The 24,552-nt window shown below is 45.8% G+C and overlaps 1 protein-coding gene across 1 annotated transcript in view; it reads right to left on the reverse strand.

Annotated features, from left to right (window-relative positions):
* Positions 1-209: 209 nt before the first annotated feature.
* Positions 210-24,552, reverse strand: part of Uba2 (ubiquitin like modifier activating enzyme 2) — a 27,637-nt gene continuing 3,294 nt past the window's right edge. The window contains exons 3-17 of the mRNA XM_055594965.1: positions 24,059-24,129; positions 23,059-23,123; positions 21,421-21,521; positions 19,451-19,572; positions 17,157-17,224; positions 15,984-16,105; positions 13,867-13,966; positions 12,861-13,027; positions 10,163-10,256; positions 9,942-10,054; positions 6,553-6,708; positions 5,357-5,453; positions 3,943-4,048; positions 2,223-2,359; positions 210-991 (exon numbers count right to left, since the gene is read on the reverse strand). Coding sequence (XP_055450940.1) covers positions 810-991; positions 2,223-2,359; positions 3,943-4,048; positions 5,357-5,453; positions 6,553-6,708; positions 9,942-10,054; positions 10,163-10,256; positions 12,861-13,027; positions 13,867-13,966; positions 15,984-16,105; positions 17,157-17,224; positions 19,451-19,572; positions 21,421-21,521; positions 23,059-23,123; positions 24,059-24,129 — 1,701 coding nt within the window. The 3' untranslated portion in view covers positions 210-809. The remainder of the gene's footprint in view (positions 992-2,222; positions 2,360-3,942; positions 4,049-5,356; positions 5,454-6,552; positions 6,709-9,941; positions 10,055-10,162; positions 10,257-12,860; positions 13,028-13,866; positions 13,967-15,983; positions 16,106-17,156; positions 17,225-19,450; positions 19,573-21,420; positions 21,522-23,058; positions 23,124-24,058; positions 24,130-24,552) is intronic.

Consider the following 24,552-nt stretch of genomic DNA (forward strand, 5'->3'; position numbering starts at 1 on the left):
TCCCCTGTGCTGGGATTCCAGTGTGCCATGATGACATACATGTCCAGCTTTTCCACACAGGAGCCGGAGATCCAACTCAGGCTCCCACACTTGCATGGCAAGCACTTTAGTGACAGCAGTATCCCCAGCTGAGGGAGTACTCAGAAGTGCAAAGAGTTCGGCATGCCTGTGACAGATACAAGCCCACTAAGGCAGCGGAAGCAGACAAGTATGCAGGATGCCATTTATTTGGTCCATAAGTACAGTATATTTGCTGTTTGAGTTTACAAAACATCAAATATAAATAACCTGAAACTGTAACAAATACACAAAAATTGGCTTCTTACACAGACATACCAGGCAGTACAAACTGAAATTTCGAGTAAATTAACATTGTTTTACATTAATATACACAGTGCCAGGTAACATTTAAAAAACAAGTTTCAATGCATAGCACTTGACACTTCGTGAATCTTTCAGGTCAGAGTATGAAAATGGTTAGATCTAGGCTAAAAATAACTCTTCTCTAGCCAAAAATAAAGGCATAATATTTATAACCAGGTCTCGGCGTTCCTACCCCACAGCGCTTCCCACTAGGAAATGACAGCTAAGGCTATTTACAGGGAAGGCAACATGCACGCGTCCTTTCAGTCCATCCCTGACCCGCCTGGCTTCACTCAAAGGGTCGCAAACACTATTCCTATTCTCAGTATAGCAATGCAGTCTCTAACAGTCTTTGCAAATGAACACTTTCACAGGGGCGGAACCACAAAGCCACCCCACCCTGTGCTTCCCCTTTGGTTCCAACCAGATCAAGGCCAGGAGTCTGCTCAGTCTAAAGCTATGACGTCATCCAGATCTTCTGACTGCTCCAAGCGGGGCCTCTTGGCCCCGGCAGCCTCGTTCTCTTCCAGTCTCCGCTTGCGGCCTCTTTCGTCCTCACTGCCGTCAGCATTGTCTGAAGGGCCTTCTTCGTCTGAGTCAACTATGAGCACATCATCTTGCTCTTGTGCTTATTTCAGAAAACAATGCAAAGAATGGTGAAGTGTGGGTGATACTAGCGGCTCACCCAGGCCTCACGCAACAGAAAGCTCACTCTGAATCGAAGCCACCCTCACTGGCCACCCTCAGGGAACATCTCCAGTGTTCGGTGTAACAAGCATGTCTACTTGTAAGAGAAGGGTGTTACTGGGGAACTGAACTGACCCAGGGAAAATCCTTTTTTTTTTTCTTTTCCTCCAAGCAAAACAAAAAAAATCGTGACCAGCACACAATTCAAACCCACCATCATGCCTCCTGTGAGAGTCCCCACTGAGAAGAGGGGCGGGGCCCTAAGAGAGAAAGAGCAGCAACAGCAACAAGCCACTTACAGCCGCCAGGGACTGCTGTGAGCACTGTGCACTCATCTAATCACCCTACGAAGAAGACAGTGTTACTACCCCACTTCAGACAGAAGACGGAGGGACAGAGGGACTCCCTACAGCCAGTGTGGCCAGGTCAAACTTGGGAGAGCCTCACACTTGTGCTCTTTAACCCTGTTTCCAAAGTCAGTGAGTCTCCAGTCAAAAGTAAAACCAGATCAGCATCTTCCCGCTACGGCCTTCACAACTTGCCCACAGTAGAGCATCAGTGTTTATTCACATTAAGAGTTCAAGTCTCTATCTACAACGCTACCAGTTGGGGAGAGGAAGAGCAGGTCAGCGCAAGGGGGTCAATTCTATGGGCCGTAGGCCGCAGTTCACCCCTAAGTCCCAGGATGCTGCAGCCCAGAGGACAAAAGACAAATGGTCAAGTCAGGGGAGGGGAAGGAGGGACACCGGCCCAACCACAAAGCAGCAAGGACGGGATCTGAGAGGTACCCAGGAGCAGGAGCCCCAGGAACATTCTCAGGGGGGGCTTTGCTTAGGTACTCTGCCTTCCTGAAAGCCACACCCACCTTGCAAGGACCTCTCAAAAGCCAGAGGCATGATTTGTAACTTCCAAATAAAACAGGAAGTCAGAAGCCTAAGGCAAACCAGACTAGGGGCCGGGAATGGAACCCAGTTTGCTGTGAACCCAACCGGGACAATTCAGAACTGTCCCACTCCCTCTCTGAGCACCTCCCAGTTGTAAAGGTCTCCATGGATCAAGAAACTCAAAGCTCTGTTCTTCAATCAATTGCAAAGCAACTCAGCGCTAGCATTTATACCCGTGTCATCAAAGCAGAAGCCTGTCCTAAGTCCTGTGGCTTGGAGGTGACTCACCTGTGGAGGTGGAGGGCTGGGCCCCATCGTCACTGCCATTGGTGATGCTTTTAGAAGCATCTTCAGCTTGTTTGGGCCCCACTTTTTCCGGGGCATCACCAACAACCTCAAATTCAACATCCTTTCCTAGCTCTTCGCTGTAAAAGAAAGGCAGGCTGTAAACCAGAGACCACCCTGGGCCCAGAGTAAAGGAGCAGAGACGGCCTCACATTCAGAGCACACACTGTAACCCCCTCAAGTTCTGATTTCCAGAACACTTGTGAAAATCCCAGAGCAGAGCTTCTCTAATTCCAACAGTGAAGGCTGAATTTTATTCATGTATTGGTAACATGGAAACTGAGGCAGAAACACTGCAGTCCAGCAACTCTGAGAAGTCCTTTCTTAGGCCGCTATGTCCAAAGTTTCTTCACTCCATTTGTGAGTGCACCTTGGTGTTTTGGGACAGGGTTAAGTGCTTTCTGAGTTTCCCCACCTTTAATAGCAACTCTTTCCTCCCACACGAGTTCCAAAATGTGCAAAGTTTATGTGTCAAGGTGGACAGAGGGCTCACATTTTCAAAGGTGGCTCTGTTCTGAAAGCTACACCACAGGGCAAGAAAGACAGGCACAAAGCCACATCCCAACTGTGCTACTGCTTCAGACACTGGAGCACCCCGCCCTTTCACAAGTAAACCCAGCCTACAACTGATAGCCAGACGGTGTCCTGATGAGGCCAGAGATTGCACACTACTGGCATCTAGCTTTGAGTCCACTATGTAAAGTTGTAGAATTTATAGTCCTACCAACATTTTGAACACCAAGCAAGAGCACTATAACAAGCTCTTATGACACTTTGCCAGGACTAATGGGCATATTAAAGTATACTTAAAGAGGGCCAGAGAGATAGTTCAGCAGTCACGAGCACTCACTAGCTGCTCCTCCAGAGAACCTGGTCCCCACACTTAGCACCCATAGAGGCTCACAATCACTTGTAACTTAAGTTCAAGGGGATCCAATGCCCTGTTTGGACAGTGCACACATACAGAGAAAACAGACCCCCCACACATGTAAGATTAAAAACAAAATAAAACACCCACGCCAGCTGGCTGCAGCCATGGTCGGCTGACTTCCACACATGTCCTGTCATGGGCACATGAATGTGTATGCACAGACTCGCACAGACTCACACACACTCCCTCACATACACACAAACACAGAAGAAATAAAACTTACAAAGAAAAACAGCAAGATCTTACTATAGTTGAATTACTAAAATAAATTTAACTTTACAAATTTATCTGAAAAGTATATTATTTTATGTTAAGAGAAAGGTATGTTCTTCCAGAGGTCTTGAGTTCAATTCCCAGCACCCACATGGTGGCTAACAACCATCTATCGTGAGATCTGGTGCCCTCTTCTGGCCTGCAGGTGTACATGCAGACAGAACATTGCACACACAACAAACAAACAAATAAATAAAAAAGAATATGAAGATACTTAGAAAATTCCCCCCAGGAGTGCTGGGAACTAAACTCAGATCTGCAAGCACCCTTACCCGGAGCTACCTCAACCTTACCCTGACACTGTTTTGCTACCCATTGCTGCATTTCTAAACCCCAGCATTTTCCCGTAGCCACATCCCCTGTGCAGCTAATGAGTAGGAGCGTCCACATACGAATCCTTGGCTTCACTTTGTTTTCCCCTGAGTTTGGTTCTTCTACCCCAGAACCAACAGTTCCTACCTATGGAGAATGTTGATCAGTAAAGTGTAGTCCTGAAGGAAGTCGTCTGCTTGAAGCCGGCTGCCATTTCTAATTCCAAAATCAGACAACTTCTTGGGGTTATTAGCTAGATGTGACAGAATGAAGATGCTTTCGTTATGTCACAGCGCAGGCAGGTTAGTTCTTAAAAGTCCAATCCCACTATGACTGGACTGTGTTCCCAAAGACTAGGCATTCTCATAACATGACCCACAGTGCCCAAAAGAGTGACTGACTTGGGAGGTGGTGGCTAGGGATCAAAAGGCCAAGGCTATTTTCTGGGCCGGCCTGGACTACAAAACACTTTTACTTTAAAAAGAGAAGAGTCTATGTAGAAGAAGTCTGTCCACGCAGAGCTCAGGGATACAATCTCTGTGAGAAAAGCTGCCTGTAGACACAGCAAGAGGACTCAGGGAAAAGTTTGAGTGCCACAGGTTGTGGAATTCCTAACTGTTATTAGGCAGTTAGGATTTCAGCCCTGAACACTCAGCTACCAGAAGTACCTCAAGGGGAGAGAATACAAAGGGGCACAAACACCGCCCAAGCAGACGGAGCCTGCACCCCACGGAGTCAGGGCACTTTAACACAACCCACTCCTGAGACACTCTGCAGCACCTCAGTGTACTCTTTGTTGAACTCACAACACAAAGCAGATAAACTTTTCCTTCTAGGTAGGGAGAGTTGTCCAGACAGAATATGACCCGAACATTCAACCTCAGATGTACCCTGTTGGGCAGAGTGGCCTTGACCGTCTTGATCCTCCCACTCCCCCCCCCCCCTTTGAAGACTGGAACAGGTGTGCCACTCCGGCCTTATCTACCACTAAGCCTCGTCTACGAAGCCCTGGGACTGAACCTAGGCCTTTATGCATGCCCAGCTAGCACTCTAACAGCTGACTATATTCCTGCCCCCTGACATGGAGTCTCAAGATCGTTTAGAGCTAGAGAGCAGTTCAGTGGCACAGGGCTGGCCTAACAGGTGTAAGCCTCTGTATTTGATTCTGAACACTGGGGAAATTATCAAGACCTTGCCACTCTTGAATAAAAAATAGGATTTTACACTTCCCAGTGTGCCTAACAGCCTTAAGAGAGAGCATGCTCACCACCAACCTAAACCACGGCTCAAGACACAGGCAGAGTGTCCTTGGAAATGAACAAAAAAAGCGTTAAAACGTGTAAACAGCCACTATTGGTGCATGAGGTCTCTGAAAAGGCACCCAAGATACCCCAGCAATAGTAAGCTTCCAAATCTGGAACTGTGGAAGACAAACACCACCCTGGGAGGCCTCCCACAAGGAGCCACGACTGTGATAGCAACAGACACTACCACGCGCAATGAAAGGGAGCCCAGCTTCTCTTTCAGGAGAGGCCAGGTGATGGTAGAACAAGGGCAGTACCTTCTGTCTCCCCCTCTTCTGAAGATATCAGGATTGTTCCTTTCCCATCTTCAATTTGGACATCTGGTGCCACCATAGCAAACTTTTCTTTCACTATCTAAAAGTGGAGAAATTAAATATTAACTAATGTAGGCAATTAGAGACCCTAAGAAACCCTGTATTCTTCTATACAGGTTTACTTTTCCACCGGAGTGAGTTCAGGTTATTCTTTAAAACTTATTACGTAACTACTGTGTGTGTGTCGTTTGTATGTGTTACATCTATGTGACTGTATATGCACAAGTACCACACCACCCATGTATAGACCAGACAAATGCTTTCAGAACTGGGTTACTCCTTCCACAAAGGGTCTTGGGTCATCAGGCTTATCAAACCCATTGAGTGTTTCTCTGTCCTTTAATAATCTCCCCACTTCCAACAGCAGGAAACCAGAAGTTGCCCACATCCCAGCCCCACAGGTGGCCGTGGATGCGGAGCAGACACAGCCGGAGAGGCTGGAGAGAAGAAGCTCCTCTCCTCCCCCCTGCACATTAAACTTGGGCCTCACACCTGTCCCATTTCATCTGTCTCCAGTCCACCCTGTCACGAAAGGTATTTGACTGAGAAATGCCTAACAGGACCCCAACCTTTCCTGTTTCAAACAGTATGCCCCCTTATGTTCCAAAATGCAGCTTAAGCGACAACACTAAGAATGGAATCTCTGTCTCCACAGTGTCAACACCACACCAGGGTCCTTCAGCTCCAAAGCAATTTCAACTAACACCTACATGCTAGGAAAGCAAGTCACACATCCTTCAAGAGAGTCACCACCAGGCCTCTGCTCTGACAGACAGGACTCAACCTTAGTACCTTAGTAGTTAGCATTACAAATGTTAAGTATTTGTTCACCATAGGCCAACTGAAGGACAAGTCACTTGTCAGAAATATGACTTCCCCACTGCCTGCCTCCTGCTCACCAGCAGACACTGCTGTGATACCTACTCCAGTCAGTGGGCCCACACCGTTCTAGGATGAGATGCATGTCCTGGAAGCGCAGACAGAAGAGGCCAGTGGGGACCAGGGTGGGAAGGCATGCAGGAGAAGCTCTACTCACCCAGCAACCAGGGCTGATCTTAAGCGTGTCACAGTGACACTGGAAAGAGTGACTTTCACCCAGGCTCCCTTAAAGGGAGAAAAGAACCAGCCCTTGCACTTGCCTTATCCTGTAAGGTGAGCACTGTCACTTTGTGGACATTCAGCCTCACAGTCACCTCTGGCTTACTGGCACAAACATAGCAGTTGGTGTTGGGAGGATCCAGTGCACAGGGTACCAAGAGCTTCTTTCTTGGGTTTGGCTGTTTATTCAAAAAAATCTTCAGAGAGAAAACACAAGCAAGAGTCAGAAACACTGAGTTACAATTTTATAGATGAACCTAAAAAAAAAAAAAAAATTTTGGGGGGGGGGTTTTCAAGACAGGCTTTTACTGTATAGACCTGGCCATCCTGATCCCACCTCGAACTCAGAAAAGGCTGGGTTTCAACTGGGATCCCTCTGCTCTGCCTCCCAAGCGCTAAGATTAAAAGCACATGCCACCAATGCTCAGCTTTAAATCCTCGTTTATTGTACAACCAATCACAAATGGCTTCAATATTTTTCTCCAGGTGTCAAATAGGCATAGGAAGTTGATTCTGTAAGAGGCATGGTTTTGCACCCTTTGGTGATCAGCTACCATGGAGATGGCTGAGCTTAATGGAGAGACATCTCCTTGGGACAGCACATTCTTCTGTCACATAACTTAAACTCAGCATAAGGGTCAAGCTATCACCTGATGGGTTGCACCTCATTGTGTGTGTCAACAAGGCCAACACCCACTTGGGCAAGAAATAACAACGCTTTCACAGATGTCAGGAGTGGTATTTCTTACAGTGATACCGTAACTCTAGTACTCAAACAACTAACAAAATTAAGGACCAAGACAAATTTAAAAAGGAACAGAGAAGCTGGGGGTGATGGCACGCACCTTTGATCCCAGCCTAATTTACGTACATACATAAGCCAGCCTCCTGACGGCTCGAGATGCCCTAGCAGTTAAGACCACTGACTACTCATTCAAAGGGCCTCGGTTCACATCCCAACAGTCATGCAGCGATCTCACCACCTGTACGTCCAGCTCCAAATGATCTGACACTCTCTTCTGACCTCTGAAGGTACTAGGAATGTACATGTATACAGGCAAAAACACTCATAAGTAAAGCGAAAAAAATTGGAAAAAAAAAAATCTAACCCCCCCCCCCAGCATGAATGAAAATGGGCCCAATAGGCTCACAGAGACTGGCATTTTTAGGGGGTATAGCCCTTTTGAAGGAGGTGTATCACTGGGGGGTTGGCTTTGAGGTCTCAGAAGCTCAAGTCAGGCCTAGTGTGTCTCATTCTCTTCCTGCTGTCTATGGATTCAGATGTAGAACTCTCAGCTTCTTTTTCAGCACCATGTCTGTCTGTGGGCCATCATGTTCCATGAAGATAACTGATTAAACCTCGGAAACTGCAAGACAGCCCCACCGAAATGTTTTGCTTTATAAGAGTTGCCGTGGTCAGGCTGGAGAGATGGCTCAGAGGTTAAGAGCACTGTCTGCTCTTCCAGAGGTCCTGAGTTCAATTCCCTGCAACCACATCATGGCTCACAACCATCTATAATGACTTCTGGTGCCCTCTTCTGGTGTGTAGCTCTACATGCAGACAGAACATTGTATACATAAAAATAAACAAACAAACAAATAAATGAAAGTTTCGGTGGTCATGGTGTCTCTTCACAGAAGTAAAGCTCCAAATACAAACCCCCAAGATGAAATGAGGAAGGGCCAATCTTTAAAATATTGCAAGCTTCAGTGGAGCTAACACAACTACCAGAAACGAACAAGAAGGTGAGAGACCCAATTTCACTTTATTGCGCACCACACGCACGCCTGGTGCCATGGGGTCAGAAGAGGCCCTCAGATGCCCTGGCACTGAAGTTATGGTTATAAGATGCCATGCAGGAGTGGGAATGGAACCTGGGTCCTTCAGAAGAGCAGCCAGTGCTCTTAATTGATGAGCCATCTCATCTCCAGCTCCACTGTCACTTTATGACTGTAAGTTAGCACAGGATCCAAGGTAAACTAGTCTCCAGGGGGCTGCAGACATGGCTCATCAGTTAAAGGGACTGACCGGTCTTCCAAAGGATCCAGGTTTAATTCACAGCACCACATGGCAGTTCACATCTGTCTGTAACTCCAGTTCCAGGGATCTGACACCCTCACACCAATGCACATTAAAAAAAATAAAGTTGTGCAGGGGCGCACACCTATAATCCCAGCACTCAGGGAGGCAGAGGCAGAAGGATCTCTGCGAGTTTGAGGCCAACCCTGGTCTGGTCTACAAAAGTGAGTCCAGGAAAGCCAGGGCTTATTACACAGCGAAACCCCATCTCAAAAAACAAAAACATAAAAAAAAAAAAAAAAATCAGTTCTCAGGAGGGACACAAAGACCCCCACCCTGGGAAAAGCCAGGTCATTATGCAGTATGGCCTCTGTCTGTAGCTTTTGCTCTACTGAGTCCTGGGCAGAGAGCAAGACAAGAGAAGCAAGGGAAAAAGAGCCTTCTGTGACCTGGGCTGCACCACGAGAGTGGGTGTGGCAGGCAATAAGCAGTACTAATACACAGCTGAAGCTCTTTCACACTTACTGTGCACAAACCGCTTAAGGCCAGTACCCAACAAGGAAAGTCACAATTCCTGCTAACACTTAGCCCCCCCGAACATCATCAATCCACATTGATATTTATCAAGTAAGCACAAACAAGTGAAACAAGGCCATCAAATAGATACTTCCATAAGCTCAACAGCCAGAAACTGTTTGCGACTCAAGCTGAAAGCCGTAAGAAACATTCAGTCAGCTGTAAAATATATTATAAAAACAATTCTTAGAAGTTAAAAACATGACAGCCTAGGGCTAGAGAGAGGGCTGAGAGGTTAAGAGCGCTGACTGCTCTTCCAGAGGCACTGAGTCCAATTCCCAGCAACCACATCATGGCTCATAACCATCTATAGTGAGATCTGATGCCCTTTTCTGGCGTGCAGGCAGACACACAGGCAGAATGCTATATGAATAATAAAATATTAAATATATCTTAAAAAAAAAAAAAAAAAAAAGGCAGCCTAAAATAACTTGAAAGCTGAACCAAGCTGGAGGTGGGATGAGAGGTGTAGACTCCCAGGGGCCTTTGCAAGTCACCCTCAGATCCACAGTGAGATCAGGGCTAACCTAGGCTACCTGGGACTTTGTCTTAAAATTTCAAAGGCATTTTCTTTGTTTAGTGGTAGCAGCACTTGCCTAGGACAGGAAGCCCTGAGTTCAATCCTCCGGACATTTAATGTGTTTCTTATAAAATTACTTTTTAAAGAGCTGGCTGTGGTGGTGGCACAGGCCTTTAATCTCACAGCCCAGGAGGCAGAGGTAGGTAGATCCCTGTGAGTTCAAGGCAGCCTAGTCTACACAGTAAGTTCCAGATCAGCCAGGGCTATATGGTAAAACACTATCTCAAAAACCAAAACCAAAAAAGATCACTCACGGTTCTACACTGGTCTATTTTTCCAGATAAGATCTTTAAGCCTTCCAACACTATCAAGCCGGCAATCACTGCATTAGTAGTAGCTATAGCAGGAATGATGTTCCCCGCCATTGCTAGGAGAGAAACAGACAAATGTGTTTAGCAGTAATCAAAAAACAAAAACAAAAAATCCCCTCTATATGTGTCTGTTGATGGCACAACTCAAAGTACAAACAACTTACACTTTATATCAAATCTGCTCTTCATATTCATGCTGAAAATGTGCATCCTGAGGTTTGCAGCAGACGTGACGAAATCCATTGCAGATGGATCATCCTGCCAGTAACACAAATGACAAGCTTTGTCTAATCAAAGTAATTTCACTAGCTTTACCTTCAGAACAGCCACATCTACAAATCTGTAATGTTGCAGTCCCACAGGCGGAACGAGGGCTGATTTGAAGCAGAGGAAGACGTGGACAGATGAAGACCCACACAGGGAGCAGCATAGCGGCTGACTGTGTAGGGGGCGGGGGCTCATCTAGTTCTCTGGTCCGGAAAGACAAGCCTGCCAAGAACACTGAGAAGCACCATGCTTGCTGGGACAGCATTGCTACTTAAACAGTACACTCGTGAACTGGAAGGGTGGCCCATGGTCTACTAAGAACCCTTGCAGCCCTCACCGAGGACCGGAGTTCAGGTCCCAGCATTCACGTGGTGGATACAACATAACTATAGCTCCAGGAGCCTCAATACTGTACACACACACACACACACGCTGCACATATGCAGTGCAAGCACAACACTAATACACATGAAAAGAAAAATAAACACACTAAAAAACCATCAGCAGTGAGGCTGCTAGCCATGCACAGACTCCAGGCAAGACTGACCTGCTTCAGTCTCTACAAAGGCCCACCATCACCACAGTCTAGAAGTGGCTGGGAACTCTCAGGCTATTGGTCTTTGATGTGTGTACCACTAGAGCTGACTATCTGGGATTCTTTGTTTTGTTTTTGAGGACAGGGTGTCTCTGTATAGTTCTGGTTGCCCTGGAACTCACTCTGTAGACCAGGCTGGCCTCAAACTCAAGAGTTCTGCCTGCCTCTGCCTCCTGAGTGCTGGGATTAGAGGTGTGCCCCCACACCTGGTTCCACAGCTTTATTCTTCTAGAAATGGCTTGTGGGGCAGAAGAGATAGAGCAGTGGTTTACGCACTGGCTGTTTTCTAGAGGTCCCGCCACCTGCCAGCCAACACCACAGGATGGCTCACAAACACCTGTAACTCTAGTTCCAGGGTCTGCTCAACTCTTCTGGCCACTGTGGGCACCAAGGACGAATGTCTTTTACATGCACAGGCAGGCAGAACACTCATGTTGGTTAAAAGAACAAAACCAACTGGCCTCTGGCACCATTAGACACACATTAGTCACAAGGGGAGCAGTGCTCAGCTCCATGAGCTCCTTATTTGGCCTTAGGGAAGTTATAGAAACTTTCCAAATCACTAGAATAACAACAAAGAAAATATTTTAAAAGCTACCATTTATATCACATAAACCAAGAGACTGGTGTTTAGAAGAATTTGAAAACTAAAGTCACTAGCTTTGTTTTAAATGTCTTCTGATTCAACTTTGTGAACACAAAGTTGTCTGAGGATTCTAAAAGTAGCCAATCAGTTTTCCTTACCCTGAGACCTATAGCAAAGCTTTCTTTCTCTTCCCATGCTGGGGATCAAACCCAGGGCCCCATGCATGATGGGCCAGTAGGCACTCTACAGACACATTCTCAGATCCTACAGAAAAACTTTGTCACTACAAGAATAAACTAACTTTGCATGTAATCCATTTTACCTACAATTAAAATGTCATTATTATTAATTATTAACTCATAATACGATTTCAACTTTAAAAAACTCCATTTTCCCGGGAATGTATCTCAGGTTGTAGAGTATCCCTCTGGAATGTGTGAGGCCCTGACTTCAGTCCCCAGCATCATGTGAACTAGGCAAACTGGTGTGCATCTTGAGGAAGGGAGGCAGCAAGAGCAGAAGAGGAAAGTCACCCCCAGCATGTAGGGAGTTTGAGGCCAGCTTGGAGGACAGCCCCCTCTCAGATACAACAAAAGCCAAACAACGTCATGCTATTTTGTATGTGATTTGCTGGAGACAGGCTGACTGTACAGCGTAGGATGGCCTCCAGCAGTGATCTACCTCAGCCTCCCACATGCTGGGATTACAATGCTATCTCGTCTTGCTTTTCCCTCCCAGACTTCTGAAATACTGTCACTTCAAAAGAAAGGCAATCTTAGTGGCAAGTGTGGCAGTACATGCTTTCAAGTGTAAAGATCAGCCTGAGCTACACGGTAAGACCTTGTTTGCAAAGCACAAGGGCTGCTGATATGTTTCAGCACTTATCTAGCACAAACAAAGGCCTAGGCTCCATCCTGAGGGTGTGTGTAGCCAATTTTTTTTTCTATTTTAAAATCAGGCAGATGAGCTGCTGCCCCCAAAAGCAGAGTGCTTTACACCCGTTTTTCTAAATCAGTCAAACACCTCACTGAGATCAATTATTTTCTAGTCAACATAGCCATAAAGCATAGTACGTTACTAGAAGCCAGAACAAAATTTTGCAATATCTAAGTTTATGTACGTGACATTCAAATAGAACAACTGGAGCCAGGTGGTCATAGTGCTCACCTTTAACCCCAGCACTGGGAGGCAGAGGCAGGAGAACCTCTGAGTTTGAGGACAACCTGGTTTACAGCAAGTTCCAGGACAACCAAGACTACACAGAGACCCTATCATGAAAAACCAACCAACCAAAAATACAACAAACAACTGGAGAGGGAAACATTCAAATGTAGTAAGAAACTGTTAGCCTCTCCTGGCGCAAAGGAACAACACAGGTGAGACATTTAAGGGATGGACACAGTTCAAAACAAACCTTATCCCAGATGAGCTCAGCTCCATCGCCCTTTTCTGCTAAGTGAACTCTCAGAGTCTCAATGCTCTTTGAAAACAGGCTTGCGTAGCTCTTGACATCCAGAACCTGCTGGTCTTTCAAACCCAACTGGGGCTCGTTTTGTTGATCGGATGCATTGGCGTCTTCTCCTAAAAACGACCAAGAACATCTAATAAACACCACCTTGCTCTAGTCAACAGAATCAACTCTTGGCACCAAGAAGATTTACCAAAGAAAGCACGCCCTGGATTATTATCACGACAGGCATGTATGTAAGAGAACTGTTGAAGGTGCGGACCATCTAACACCATGTGGGGCCTCCTGGTATTTTGGGGACATTCAAGAACATAATGGCAGGGCTGGACAGGTGCGAACAGGTAAGAGAGCTGGCTGCTTTCCCCAGGCCCTCTTCTAGCCTTGGCGACAGCTTACACTCATGTACACACACCCACACAGTTAAAAATAAACATATCCTATTATGCCCAGCACAGCTAACACCCTGCAATCAGAAGCTGTAGGCATGCTCCCCTGTGCCCAATGTTACACTATGTCATCACTTGCCGCTGCTACGTGTCACTCCAGGGACCTTTTAACTCCAATCATTCAGCACAGCACAGTTCTTATAAAGGAGGCACAGTATGCCAATGAGAATTGTTTTATTTCCTTCACTATGAATTTTTAAAATGTTCCTAAAATATTAAAGGAATAACTACGAGAGCACACAACCCGATTTGTGTATACATCCACAACACTTTCAGCAATAATGAAACCATGACATCCTAATCAATGACAGTTAAAAAGTACTAAGAAAACAGACGGCTTACAAGAGCAGGGCTTGGCTGGCGTGTCTCAGGGTGGGAGCAGCACTAGTCACTGTATCTAAAGTCTTCCCTTTATACTCAGCCCAACCACTTGCATTCACGAACACATTCATTCTTTAGCTGACATCATTTCCGAGGGAGGTACATGAAGGAGTAGCTGCCTTTACCTTGACTCTGGATTTCTGCCCAGTCCAGCGGAACCGGAGGTTTCCTCTTGCGCCAGAGCTTGTCCATTGTCAGCAAATACCTAATATCATCTTTAAAGAGCTGAAATAAACAAACCCCATAGAGGCCACGTTGATAAAGAGATCAAATTATGCTGATTTACTATAATTATACCATAATATCAGGTCTAAAGGCATATGTAAGCAGAGTAACACTTCTCAGCACTACAGGAAAAAACTTAGATTTTTGGAGAAGGCAGGGCAATGGCACCCTTAGTGCTACTGAGCACTCAACCCTTCCTATGCCTCCCCTATCCACTCCACAGAAGCTCAAGGAAACAAAGGACTCAGTAAGATAACGAGCTCTGCTTCAACACAATAATCCAGTCTCTCAATGCTGTTTCTGTAATATGTTTAGAGGTTTTGTGCTCCATTTCTGTCCTTTTCATTTTGAGGTTGGGTTAAGGAGCATCTTAAATTTATAAACAATTAAGAAATTCTGGAGTGAGCCCAGTGCTGTGGCACACACCTGTAATCTCAGCAAGAGGCAGGCAGATCTCTGTGAGTTTGAGGCCAGCCTAGTCTACAGATCAAGTCAGGACAGCCAAGGCTCCACTGAGAAACCCTGTCTTGAAACAAACAAACAAACAAACAAACAAACACCAGACAGACATCTGGAGTTGTTCAGAAGAGCTAAGGTCTCTTTCCTGTAATGAACCTCCCAGGGAGTCAAGGTAACAAGGGAGAGTCTAGCTTGAGCAGTATCCAATCACGACTGTCCTGCAGATTCCTCAAGAAACACTCAGCAGATAACAGTATGAAGGGTTATTAGTTCAAGGGTGACTCGGAACAGGTAAGCCGGACTGCTAAGAGGCTCTGAGCAGGAAAGAGATGCAAAACCAACACGGTACAGAAGTGAGCCTTGCACCCCTCCTGCAGGGCCGCTTCCATCAGTGGCACAACTGGCTCTTCCCAAAGCAGTCAGTATGACTACACCAAGCATTTCATCAGGACACTGGAAATTAGTTCAAACTTAGAGATTACTTCACGAGACTTAAACTATCTATATACCATTTTTAAAGAATGGGGCTGGGGAGAACGCTCACCCTATAAAGGTTCTTGCTACACATGGCTCAAAAGCCTCAGTTTGATCTCTTGGTGTGACAGTTCCCTCCAAATACAATACTTCATCCTGCAGGGAAGTTCAAGCCCATGGAAGTAAACCAGAACCTGTAGAAGTCTGTGAAACTGCCCAGCTTCACCAGGCCTCTCGCTCTTAAGGCTATCTATAGAAGCATTAAGGATGGCTGGAAGGCACCCTCTCATCAGTCAAGTGGCTCAGACCAACTGCCTAGAAGAGACACGAACACCCACAGGGCTTTCTGCAGGCTGTGCCCGTGCTCCAGCTCTTCGAGCTGTCATCCATGCTAGGCAGGGCTTTTGGTGATGCAGCTGTCTTTGAGTTGTGGCAGACAGAACTCTGGTTTGTCATTAGTCCCTAGGAATAGTGTCCATCACAACCATCTGGAGCTCATGTGAAGGTAGGGCAAAATCCCAATTTTCCTGACCTCCACACAGGAACATCGTGCCATATGGTGCCCCTTCTTATTAGGTTTAAAAAGAAAAAAGAAAAAAAAAAAAAAAGTAAACCTGGCTGAGATGCAGTTTCGAGGTGGAGTTAAAATGTGGAAGCCCTGGGGACTGAAGAGATGGTTCAGGGGGTTAAGTACATTTTTCCCCCTTTGGTGTTTTGTTTTGTTTGAGAGTTTCTCTCTATAGCCCTAGTTGTACTGGAACTCGCCCTGTCCCAGGCTGGGATCCTGCTATCTCTGCTTCCTGAGTGCTGGGAGGAAAGGCGTGGGCCATGAGAGCCTAGCAAGAACTCTTGTTGCTTGTGTAGAGGACTGGGGTTCAGTTCCCGGCGTCCATATGGCGGCTCACTACCATCCATGTCTCCAGTTCTCTCTGCTCAGACCCTCACTTCTGAGTCAAGCACCCCCATATACATGGTGCACACATACTTGCATGTAAAACATTCAGACACATTAAATAAACATCAAAAGAAGAAGGCAGCGGAAGTCCGATTAGGTGGGGAGGGTGGAGATGGAGACAAGCCTCACCTTGGTAAAAAGCTTTACTGGATCGTATCCAGTTGATTTAGCCCATTCCTTAGTGGAAATACGCTTAATGTCTCCATCTTCATTAGATGCTTGGGCTCTGGCTTCAGCTTCTGCTGGTTCCCCTGCAAAACAGGCATCCTATTTTCAATAGACAATTAAGTTCTCACCTGTGGGAAAAAGGTCATTCGTCAAAGTCAGCTGTATGCAAACAGTCGGAGCTCCAGGACAGAGACGTGAGCATCAGCGTCTTTTTGTGCCGTCTTATGTGCGAGGCTTTGACCTGCCTGTGCGAGTGTGCGACAAGCGGCTAACTGTGCCCTTGGGAGTCAGGAGAAGGATATGAGAGCCCTCGGAACTGGAGTTCCAGGAGGCTGGAAGCCAGCACATGGGTGCTAGATGCTGAACCCAGGAACTCTGGACCCCTGAGCCATCTCTCCAGCCCTGTGACTCAGTCTCTAAAGAGCACACCTGTGACAGCTCACAGCACAGCCCTATAAACAGAACAGGGAACTGCTCTCAGCCCTAATGATTAGATCTGTGAGAGGTCTCTAATCAGTGAAATTGAACTACTCCTTTGTTAAAAGGTTCAAAAATGCAATGAGCTGGAGAGATGGCTCGGTGGTTAAAAGCACTGACTGCTCTTCCAGAGGACCCAGGTTCAATTCCCAGCAGCCACATGGCAGTGCACAACTGTGTGTAACTCTAAGAGCTGATACCCACAGACAGAGATGCAGGCTAAACACCAGCGCACACTGAACGAATATTTTCAAAAACTGCAATGAACCACTTGCAATGGCACATGCCTGTAATCCAGCACTTGGGGAGGCAGAGGCAGGTAGATCACGGCCAACCTGTTCTATGAAGTGAGTCTAGGACAGCCAAGGCTACAGAGAGAAACCCTGTCTAGGGGGATGGGAACAAACAAAAAACTACCACCAAAAGACTCCCATTCCAAACTGGATGATGGGGCTGGACATCCTTGCAAGGAAAACGTTCATACACATAAATTTTTTTCTCCAAAATGCAATGGCATATGTTAAGTATGGGATCTCTAGCACCTAACAACAACCACTGCTGTTCCTTAAGGTACCACTATCAAATTAGCAGAGGAAAAAACATAGATAACACATTAAACACACAAACAGGCAAACAGCAAAGGCAACAGCCACTCACAAGCAGCCTCAGGGTCAGCTCTGTCAGGAGACACCTCTTGATCAGCATCCTCCTCTCCAAACAGCTGGCTGCAATTTCAAAAGAGTCAACATTTAGGTACAGGCATTTGGAACAAATGTGAATATTGTTCCGCAAATACTGGATCTACAATAGACCAAGTGCTTAGCAGGGACACAGTTAGCGACTGATGAATCACAGTCCACAGTTGGAGGAGTATCTGGCAATCTGTTTGTGCTGTTTGCTCATGGCGGTGAAGCTAGATCTCAGACGTGTATCCACATCTATCAGCTAGGTTTCAAATATTCCAATGAAAACGTGTCAGCAGAGACAGGCATGCTCTCTTCTAGAACATTTTAATGCTGGCACACTTACAAGGCTCCCAACATGACACATCTGCTACACATTCTCAAGGCCACATTCCAGGTCAGGAAACCTACAGAGAATAAGGCACTTTGTATTCTTTTTGTTTCTTTTTTCAAGACAGGGTTTTTCTGTGTAGCTAGGGCTATATTGGAACTCACTCTGTAAACCAGGCTGTCCTCCTACTCAAAGAGATCCACCTGCCTCTGCCTCCCCAAGTGGCACTTTGTATTCTTATAGAAAAGAAAATAATCCTAAAATGATAATTATTGGCATAATGTTCTTGTGTAATGTATACCACTTCCCACATGTTGATTTCTCTGCCCCACTATCTGGTTTCAGTCTTGACATTGCATTGTGACACTTAGTGCTGAGCAATGGAGAGAATAGGGTGGGATATCCTGGTCCATAGTGGAGGAGAAAGAAGCGAGTGGGAGGACTGGGAGAGCAGATTGCAGGAGAGGACTTGGAACCATGAGGAGAGATGAACGGGACCAAGCAAGTATAATGTGGGAAATCTGAACGGGAGGAAACTATGCAGGCTTGGAGGTTTAGGGTGAAGTAATCATTGCCCAGCATTTCGCTCTGGGTTAACTAAATAAATCCTAGTCATCGTGTGGTGATCTGGGTATACAGCTGGTTTAGGAATAACAGCTGCTTAAAGATAGATCAATGTTAAATCTTAATAATTACCAACAGTTAAGCTAAGACTCTTCATCAACCAGGTCACCCTAAAGCCAGTTGAGTGACTTAGATACAGAAGGGACAAGGCTTAGCACTGCTTCTGGGGAACCTCCACACACTGCCCCCAAAACTGCAAAGCAAAGCTCTGCAAACACTCCACAGGAAAGCCTCCCTCTGGTCATACTATTTAACGCCAACACTGCCGTGTGGGATGGGAGCTGCCAATGTCTCACACCCCGAGGACCGCCTGCTTGGGTCTCTCATGGAGTGAGACATGTCTATCCATGTGTTTTGTGGCCAAAAATCAACACTGGGGCCTCTGTCGTGTGGGCAAGCACTCCTGCCAACTGAGCCGCACACTCCACCCTGCAGCACTGAGGTTCTGCTGTAGTCAGGGTCTCATTATGGGTTAGAACTACATGGCAAGTAGCATGTGCAGGGGTGCCTGGCTTTGAACCCAGAACTTCCTGCCTCTCTACCTCGTAAGTGCGGCTATTACTGCTGCATGCCACCATGTACCATTTTTTACCAACCATACTTTTATTGATTTTAGAAACACTTTCTGCATCACAAACTTCAGCTGACTGCAAGTGAGTCTTTCTCCACACAACAGCCGGCATTATGAACCACTGCCTTCTGATGACAGTCATACAATACACAGATAACGCTTCCATTTTTAGTGCTTTGTATGCCTTAAATTGGTCCTCAGGCTGGACACATGGCTCGGTGGTTAAGAGCACTCTCTGCTCTTACAGAGCACACACATGAGAAAATCTGACCTCCACCCCTAACCACCATGTTCAGACATCCCACAAGTTCCAGGTGGTTCTTTTCACTGTCCTTAGCATTGGCTGTGGACGGTTACTGAACAGTCAAGAGATCCCAACCAGGGCCTCAGGCACACCAGGCAAGTACCATGTCACTACTGAGTTTTACCCCAGCCCCACTAAGTATTTTTAACTTCTATTGTGATTCTGGTTTAACTAATGGGTTATTTATAAGTATGTTTTCATATTTCCAAATATATAATTTTTAGAAACTTAGTTGTATGCCTACGTCGAATACCAGACTGAACATCCAAACTCTCATCCATAGCATGCAAAGAATGCTGTCTGAGCTGAACCCCAGAAAACCACTGGTATCTCTTCACCATATTTAACATTGTAAACATACCCTATTCAAGACTAAGTAAAAATGGCCTCGTTTTCCATGATCAGTTCTGAAATATGACAGAAATATTTAACACTTACTTAAATAAATACTTTGCCCAAACAATGCAATGAATAGGTTCCGAAGGTGTGTTCCGAATCGTACAGCCAGGAAAAGTTCTCTGGGTTGGCTTAGGATGACATTCATAACACTCAGTCACACCCTATAAAGTTAGGACGCGAGAAAGCAGTTATTCCTCCATAGTTATAGGCACTGCAACTGCAGACACTCCCTCTCTCATGTACCTGGGCTTTATGTGTCAACAATCAGATGAATCCCTTTCTACCTCAGCATGTCTCAACCACAGCCTTCACAGGAGCATAAAAAAGTGTTTTTCTAGTAACAGTCAAAGAATCAAAACCCACAAAAGCTGTTTTAATATAAATTAAATGGTGGATTCAGGATTTCCTCCATAATGCTCTTGTGCCCTTCATCTTCCAACAAAATGTCTTGGATGAAGCCGCCAACAAGCGGTCATATTGGATGTCGCAGTGGTGAAAATGAGAGAGCTACAGCTGTTATGCACCCAGACCCCAACCCTACTACATTCTACACAGCAACACACACAACAGCCTCTATGGAATGCACAGAATCAGCTTCCAAAACTAACAGTTACATAGATGGGCCACATTTGTGATGCCCCTAGGGGGAAAAAAAAACAAAAAAAACAAAACAGGCCACTTTAAGTGCTTTTAAAAATATATTTCCGAACCTGCAAAGGAATTCTTCAAATGTAGCTTTTAATGTTTATTTCCTGAAGAAGCTTAAAAAAACAGATCTGAAGAGCAAGGCAATCACAACCCAAGATTTTATAAAATGAGGTTAATGAGTGCACACAATCTACTCTTCTTAGCTTTATTAAAAATGCTTAAAATATTTCACAAATACACCCAAAGACAGTTTCAGTCCTCTGCAGATCTGTATAGCCAGATTCTTTTATATGATAATTAATATTATTAACCTGGAGTTAGGATTATTACCTCATTTTTATAGCTGAACTAGACTCCCAAACCCAAAAGTTAACGTAACTTATGGAATTTATAAATAAATGTGTGTGCATGCACAGGAGCACCACAGCACACGTGTGGAACCCAGAGGGAAATTAGTGAAACTCATCTTCTCCTTCTAACATGCGGTTCCAAGGGCTCAAGCTCAGGTTTTCAGGCTTAGCAGCAAGGGCCTGCAGGCCTATCTCACTGCCCCAAAGTAACTTCTGACTTATGTAGAGACAAGATCTCACTACAGAGCCCTGGCTGGATTAGAACTCACTATGTAGACCAGGCTGGCCTTGAAACTGAAGAGATCCTCCTGTCTCTGCTTCCAGTTGCTGGGAGAAAAGGCTGTGACACCATGCCTGGGCATCATATCCCAGCATGGGTGGTTGTGAGCCACCGTGTGGTTTTGGGAATTGAACTCACAGGCGGCACCATAACTTTTAGAAGTCTCAATTATTCTCTGTCATCTACAACAGGACACAAAATCCCACGACTACTAAAAATTTTTGTACAATTTGTTATGTCAGTTAGTCTAAGGGTTTTTCTGTTGTTGTCTGTTAGTTTTGGTCTTTCTTTCTCTCTTCTTTTCCTCTGTTTCTTTTAGTTTTTTTTGTGACAGGATTTCTCTGTGTAGCCCTGACTGTCCTGGAACTCACTCTGTAGACCAGGCTGGCCTCCAACTCAAGAGATTCCCCTGCCTCTGCCTCCCTGTGCTGGGATTAAAGGTGCGCGACCATCCCTAAGGTCTAAGGACTTTAGCAGATAAGATAAAGGAAACAAAGTGGTACAGAGTCAAAGGTCTCCTCCTCTGGCCTCTAGAGCCTCCCAGGCTTTGTCTGAGCATGGGGGTTTGCTGAGACCACAATGAGCCCAGGGACCCAAGCACCATTGCGTCCTATCTGTCATGAAATCTCTATGCCTTGGATGCTGACATGCTTACACTATACACACCCAGAGTTTCTTCCCTTCCTAGGTCTCAAGCAAGTACATAGAAAATAAAAAGGTGTTTTATTCACCTTCTTGATAGTGGTCACTTGTCCAAGATAACCAGCAGTCCCACTCTCAATGAGAGGCACGTCAGCTGCCAGGCACATTCTATTCACATGGTTCCGAGCAGCTGAAAAAGAAACAGTGGTTAGCAAGGGCTTCTGTGGACTGTTCAGACGACAATCACGACAATTCTCGTTTTCAATGAAGCACATGCTCACTGTGACTACAGTGACCATAACAACCACTTTTGCCACTTAGGGCCAAAACACTGGGCTACAGCCTTGGCCAATGACATGTTGTTACAGGGGCACTCAGCAAACCCAAAATTAAGGAATTTTTAGTGCAAATTTACTCTAGAAAAAGACTTTCAGAAATGATTCCCTAGTGCTGGGGCTGTGAGTAGAGGCTGTCTGGTATGCATGAGGCCCTGGGCGTGACTCAAGGCACTTCTAAAATACCAGAAGTGGGGTTGGAGAGATAGCTCAGCAGATAAGAGCACTGGCTGTTCTTCCAGAAAACCCAGGGTTCAATTCCCAGCACCTACATGGTGGCTTACAACTGTCTGTAACTCCAGTCTAAGGGATGTGGCCTTCTCTTTCGGACTCTTTTGAGTGCTAGGCCAGCACATGTTACAGAGACATACATGCAGACAAAACACCCCCTCACTCACACAAATAGGGGAAACATCAGAGCGTTAAGAAGGCAAGGGTAAGGTGGGCAAACCATGCCCACCCACTCCTATCGTCAGGTAATCCACAGCAGTGGATGAGGGGTGTGGAAACCACTACAGAAACTTAAGGTTAGGAGACAGAGAGGAGGTACGTTCAAGGGTCTTTCAGGCTTTCAATGTTTTTCCCTTTTAGTAATTACTATCACAGTTTGCAGCACTAATTTCCTCTTCACTATAGTTTCTGGCTGCCCCACAGCTTGCCACATAATACTGGGATAAAGACATGTCCACCATGCCTGGCTTTCCAGAGAAATCTGTTCCACCTAAGAGGATGATCTGGTCCAGGATCTTGTGGTACAGGCTAGCGTAATAGTAGAGCCATCGCCTTTAATGGGCAGCTAAACTGCGCGCTCAGTGGCCTTTCATCTAGCCCTTGGGAGGTAGAAGCAGTCTCATCAAGAGAGCCTGACATCAATCCCAGCCACACACGGTTGTCTGAAGGACCCTGTCAACACAGAGCAGGGCAATCACTGCCTCACCTCCTCAGTCCAGAGCACTTTACAACCGCCCAGAGCTCTGCCCACTGGTACTGTCATCCTCCTGAGTGACACACAGGTGCCACTTCCCAGGTCTGTACACAAGTCAAGACATATTGCAGCCACCCAAAACAGTCACACCAAGTCAGGTTCAGCAGAACCTTCAACTGTCCTTCTATCTACACCTCCAGGTAAACAGCCACTGGGCAGGAAAATCCCAGCATGCCAGGGACTGAGGCAGGAGGACTGTCACCAGTTTAAGAGCAGCCTGGGGAAACACAGTGAGTTCTAGACTGGCTGCGGCAACAGAGTACAACTGTCGCACACACACCCCTCCCCGGTTCTTATTTCCTTTTGGGTCTCTTAAGTTCTAACTCATACTTGGATACTAAATCTCTAACCAGCTCTGACACAGGAAAGAGGAAACACTGAAATGTAAAACATTAAAATCACCTTACCTCTGTTATCTAACGCATTCATAACCAATATAAACTGTCGAAAAAACTCCACATTATAGTCTGGGCTGGAAAGCAAAACAAAAAAAGGTCACCAAAACTGGCTTTCTGGGTGATTTTTTCAGCACAGAGTCCTGAAAAGGATAAATAACTGTAAAAATAACTGTTGGTGGATGCACACACCATAGATACGAAAGACTGGAATTCTCTTAACATGAGCACATTTGAAAGGAACTGTTCTCAAATAGCTCTCCCTTCTGACCAGCTACCTAAGGCACCAGACAAACTCTTAAACTGGCAGAAAACTGGCACAAGCTCACTCGTGGCTCCCCACCCCATAGCCTTCTCAGGATAGCAAGTGCCTGGGAACATACAAAGAATACATTCCCAGGATCTGCTGGGCCTGCGGCTTCACCTCACATGGTCACAATCAGGCAGGGTTCAGGCCCCTCGGGGCTCTGCTTTTAGCAGCACTGGGAAAGCAGCACAGGCTAAGGGGGTCACAGGGCCATAGGCAGGTCTACAAAGCAAACATCCAGAAAATGAGAAATAGCCCAAGAGACAAATGGCTTGAGAAAGTATAAGGCTCCTTCTAACTCTAGCACTTGACACAGGGACTATTTTTACTATTTTATCAGTTTCTAGTGTGGAGGTTACACTGAGGGGCCTCTGCTCTCACACCTCCGTAAGGGCAGCCTGAAGGAAGTACAGTCCCACACAGTCACGGCCCAGAGCCTCGGAGGACCCTCAGACATGAAAACACAGTCCTTTCTCAGTTCCCAAGTTCGCCCTCACTGACATTAAAATCTCTTAGCAAATTAATTCAAAAGTGCACAAAATGGTAAAAACAATGCCACCATAGCACAGACCTATCATGGTCTATGTATTTTAGAATCATCTTTAAAAAACACAGAATAGATGCCGGATAAAAATACCTTAGGCTTTTAAAAAGTTTAATTAAAAATTCCTAACATACAGCTTTGTAACAAAAGGATGCGCATACTTCATGATGCTGTCGTGGTGGGCCTCAATGTTCGCTCGGGGGCAGAACTGGAGCACACTTTCTTTGGCAACCTGGGAAAAACCAACAGTAAATCACTACTTGTGCTGGCATTTGAAAATCTGGCAAGACACATAAATGGTTACTTCATTTATAACACACTAATCTTATTTAAATAAATGCATATTTATAAAATTAATTTCCCCCTATATGTGACCACACACACCTCTATGTGAATGGCAAGCTTCAGGAAAGACAGAAACCGCAGGGCTGGGGCTCTGACCCAGGGAGAGCGCTGTCATATCCCCAGCAGCACAAAACTAAACTGCAATAATAAAGTGCTAGTCAGTCACTTAAGAGCCTAAGAAGAAGCCTTCCATAACATCAAGGTTCACAGAACTACAAACTACGGTGACTGCTACCAGAGGAAGAACTCAGTCTACAAAGCAAAACACACACACAGAGGAAAACATGGGGGGGGGGGGGGGGGGGGGGGG

This window comes from Psammomys obesus, unplaced genomic scaffold, assembly GCF_907164565.1.
Source record: "Psammomys obesus unplaced genomic scaffold, mPsaObe1.curated_primary_1811, whole genome shotgun sequence".
In the NCBI taxonomy this organism is placed as follows: Eukaryota; Metazoa; Chordata; class Mammalia; order Rodentia; family Muridae; genus Psammomys; species Psammomys obesus.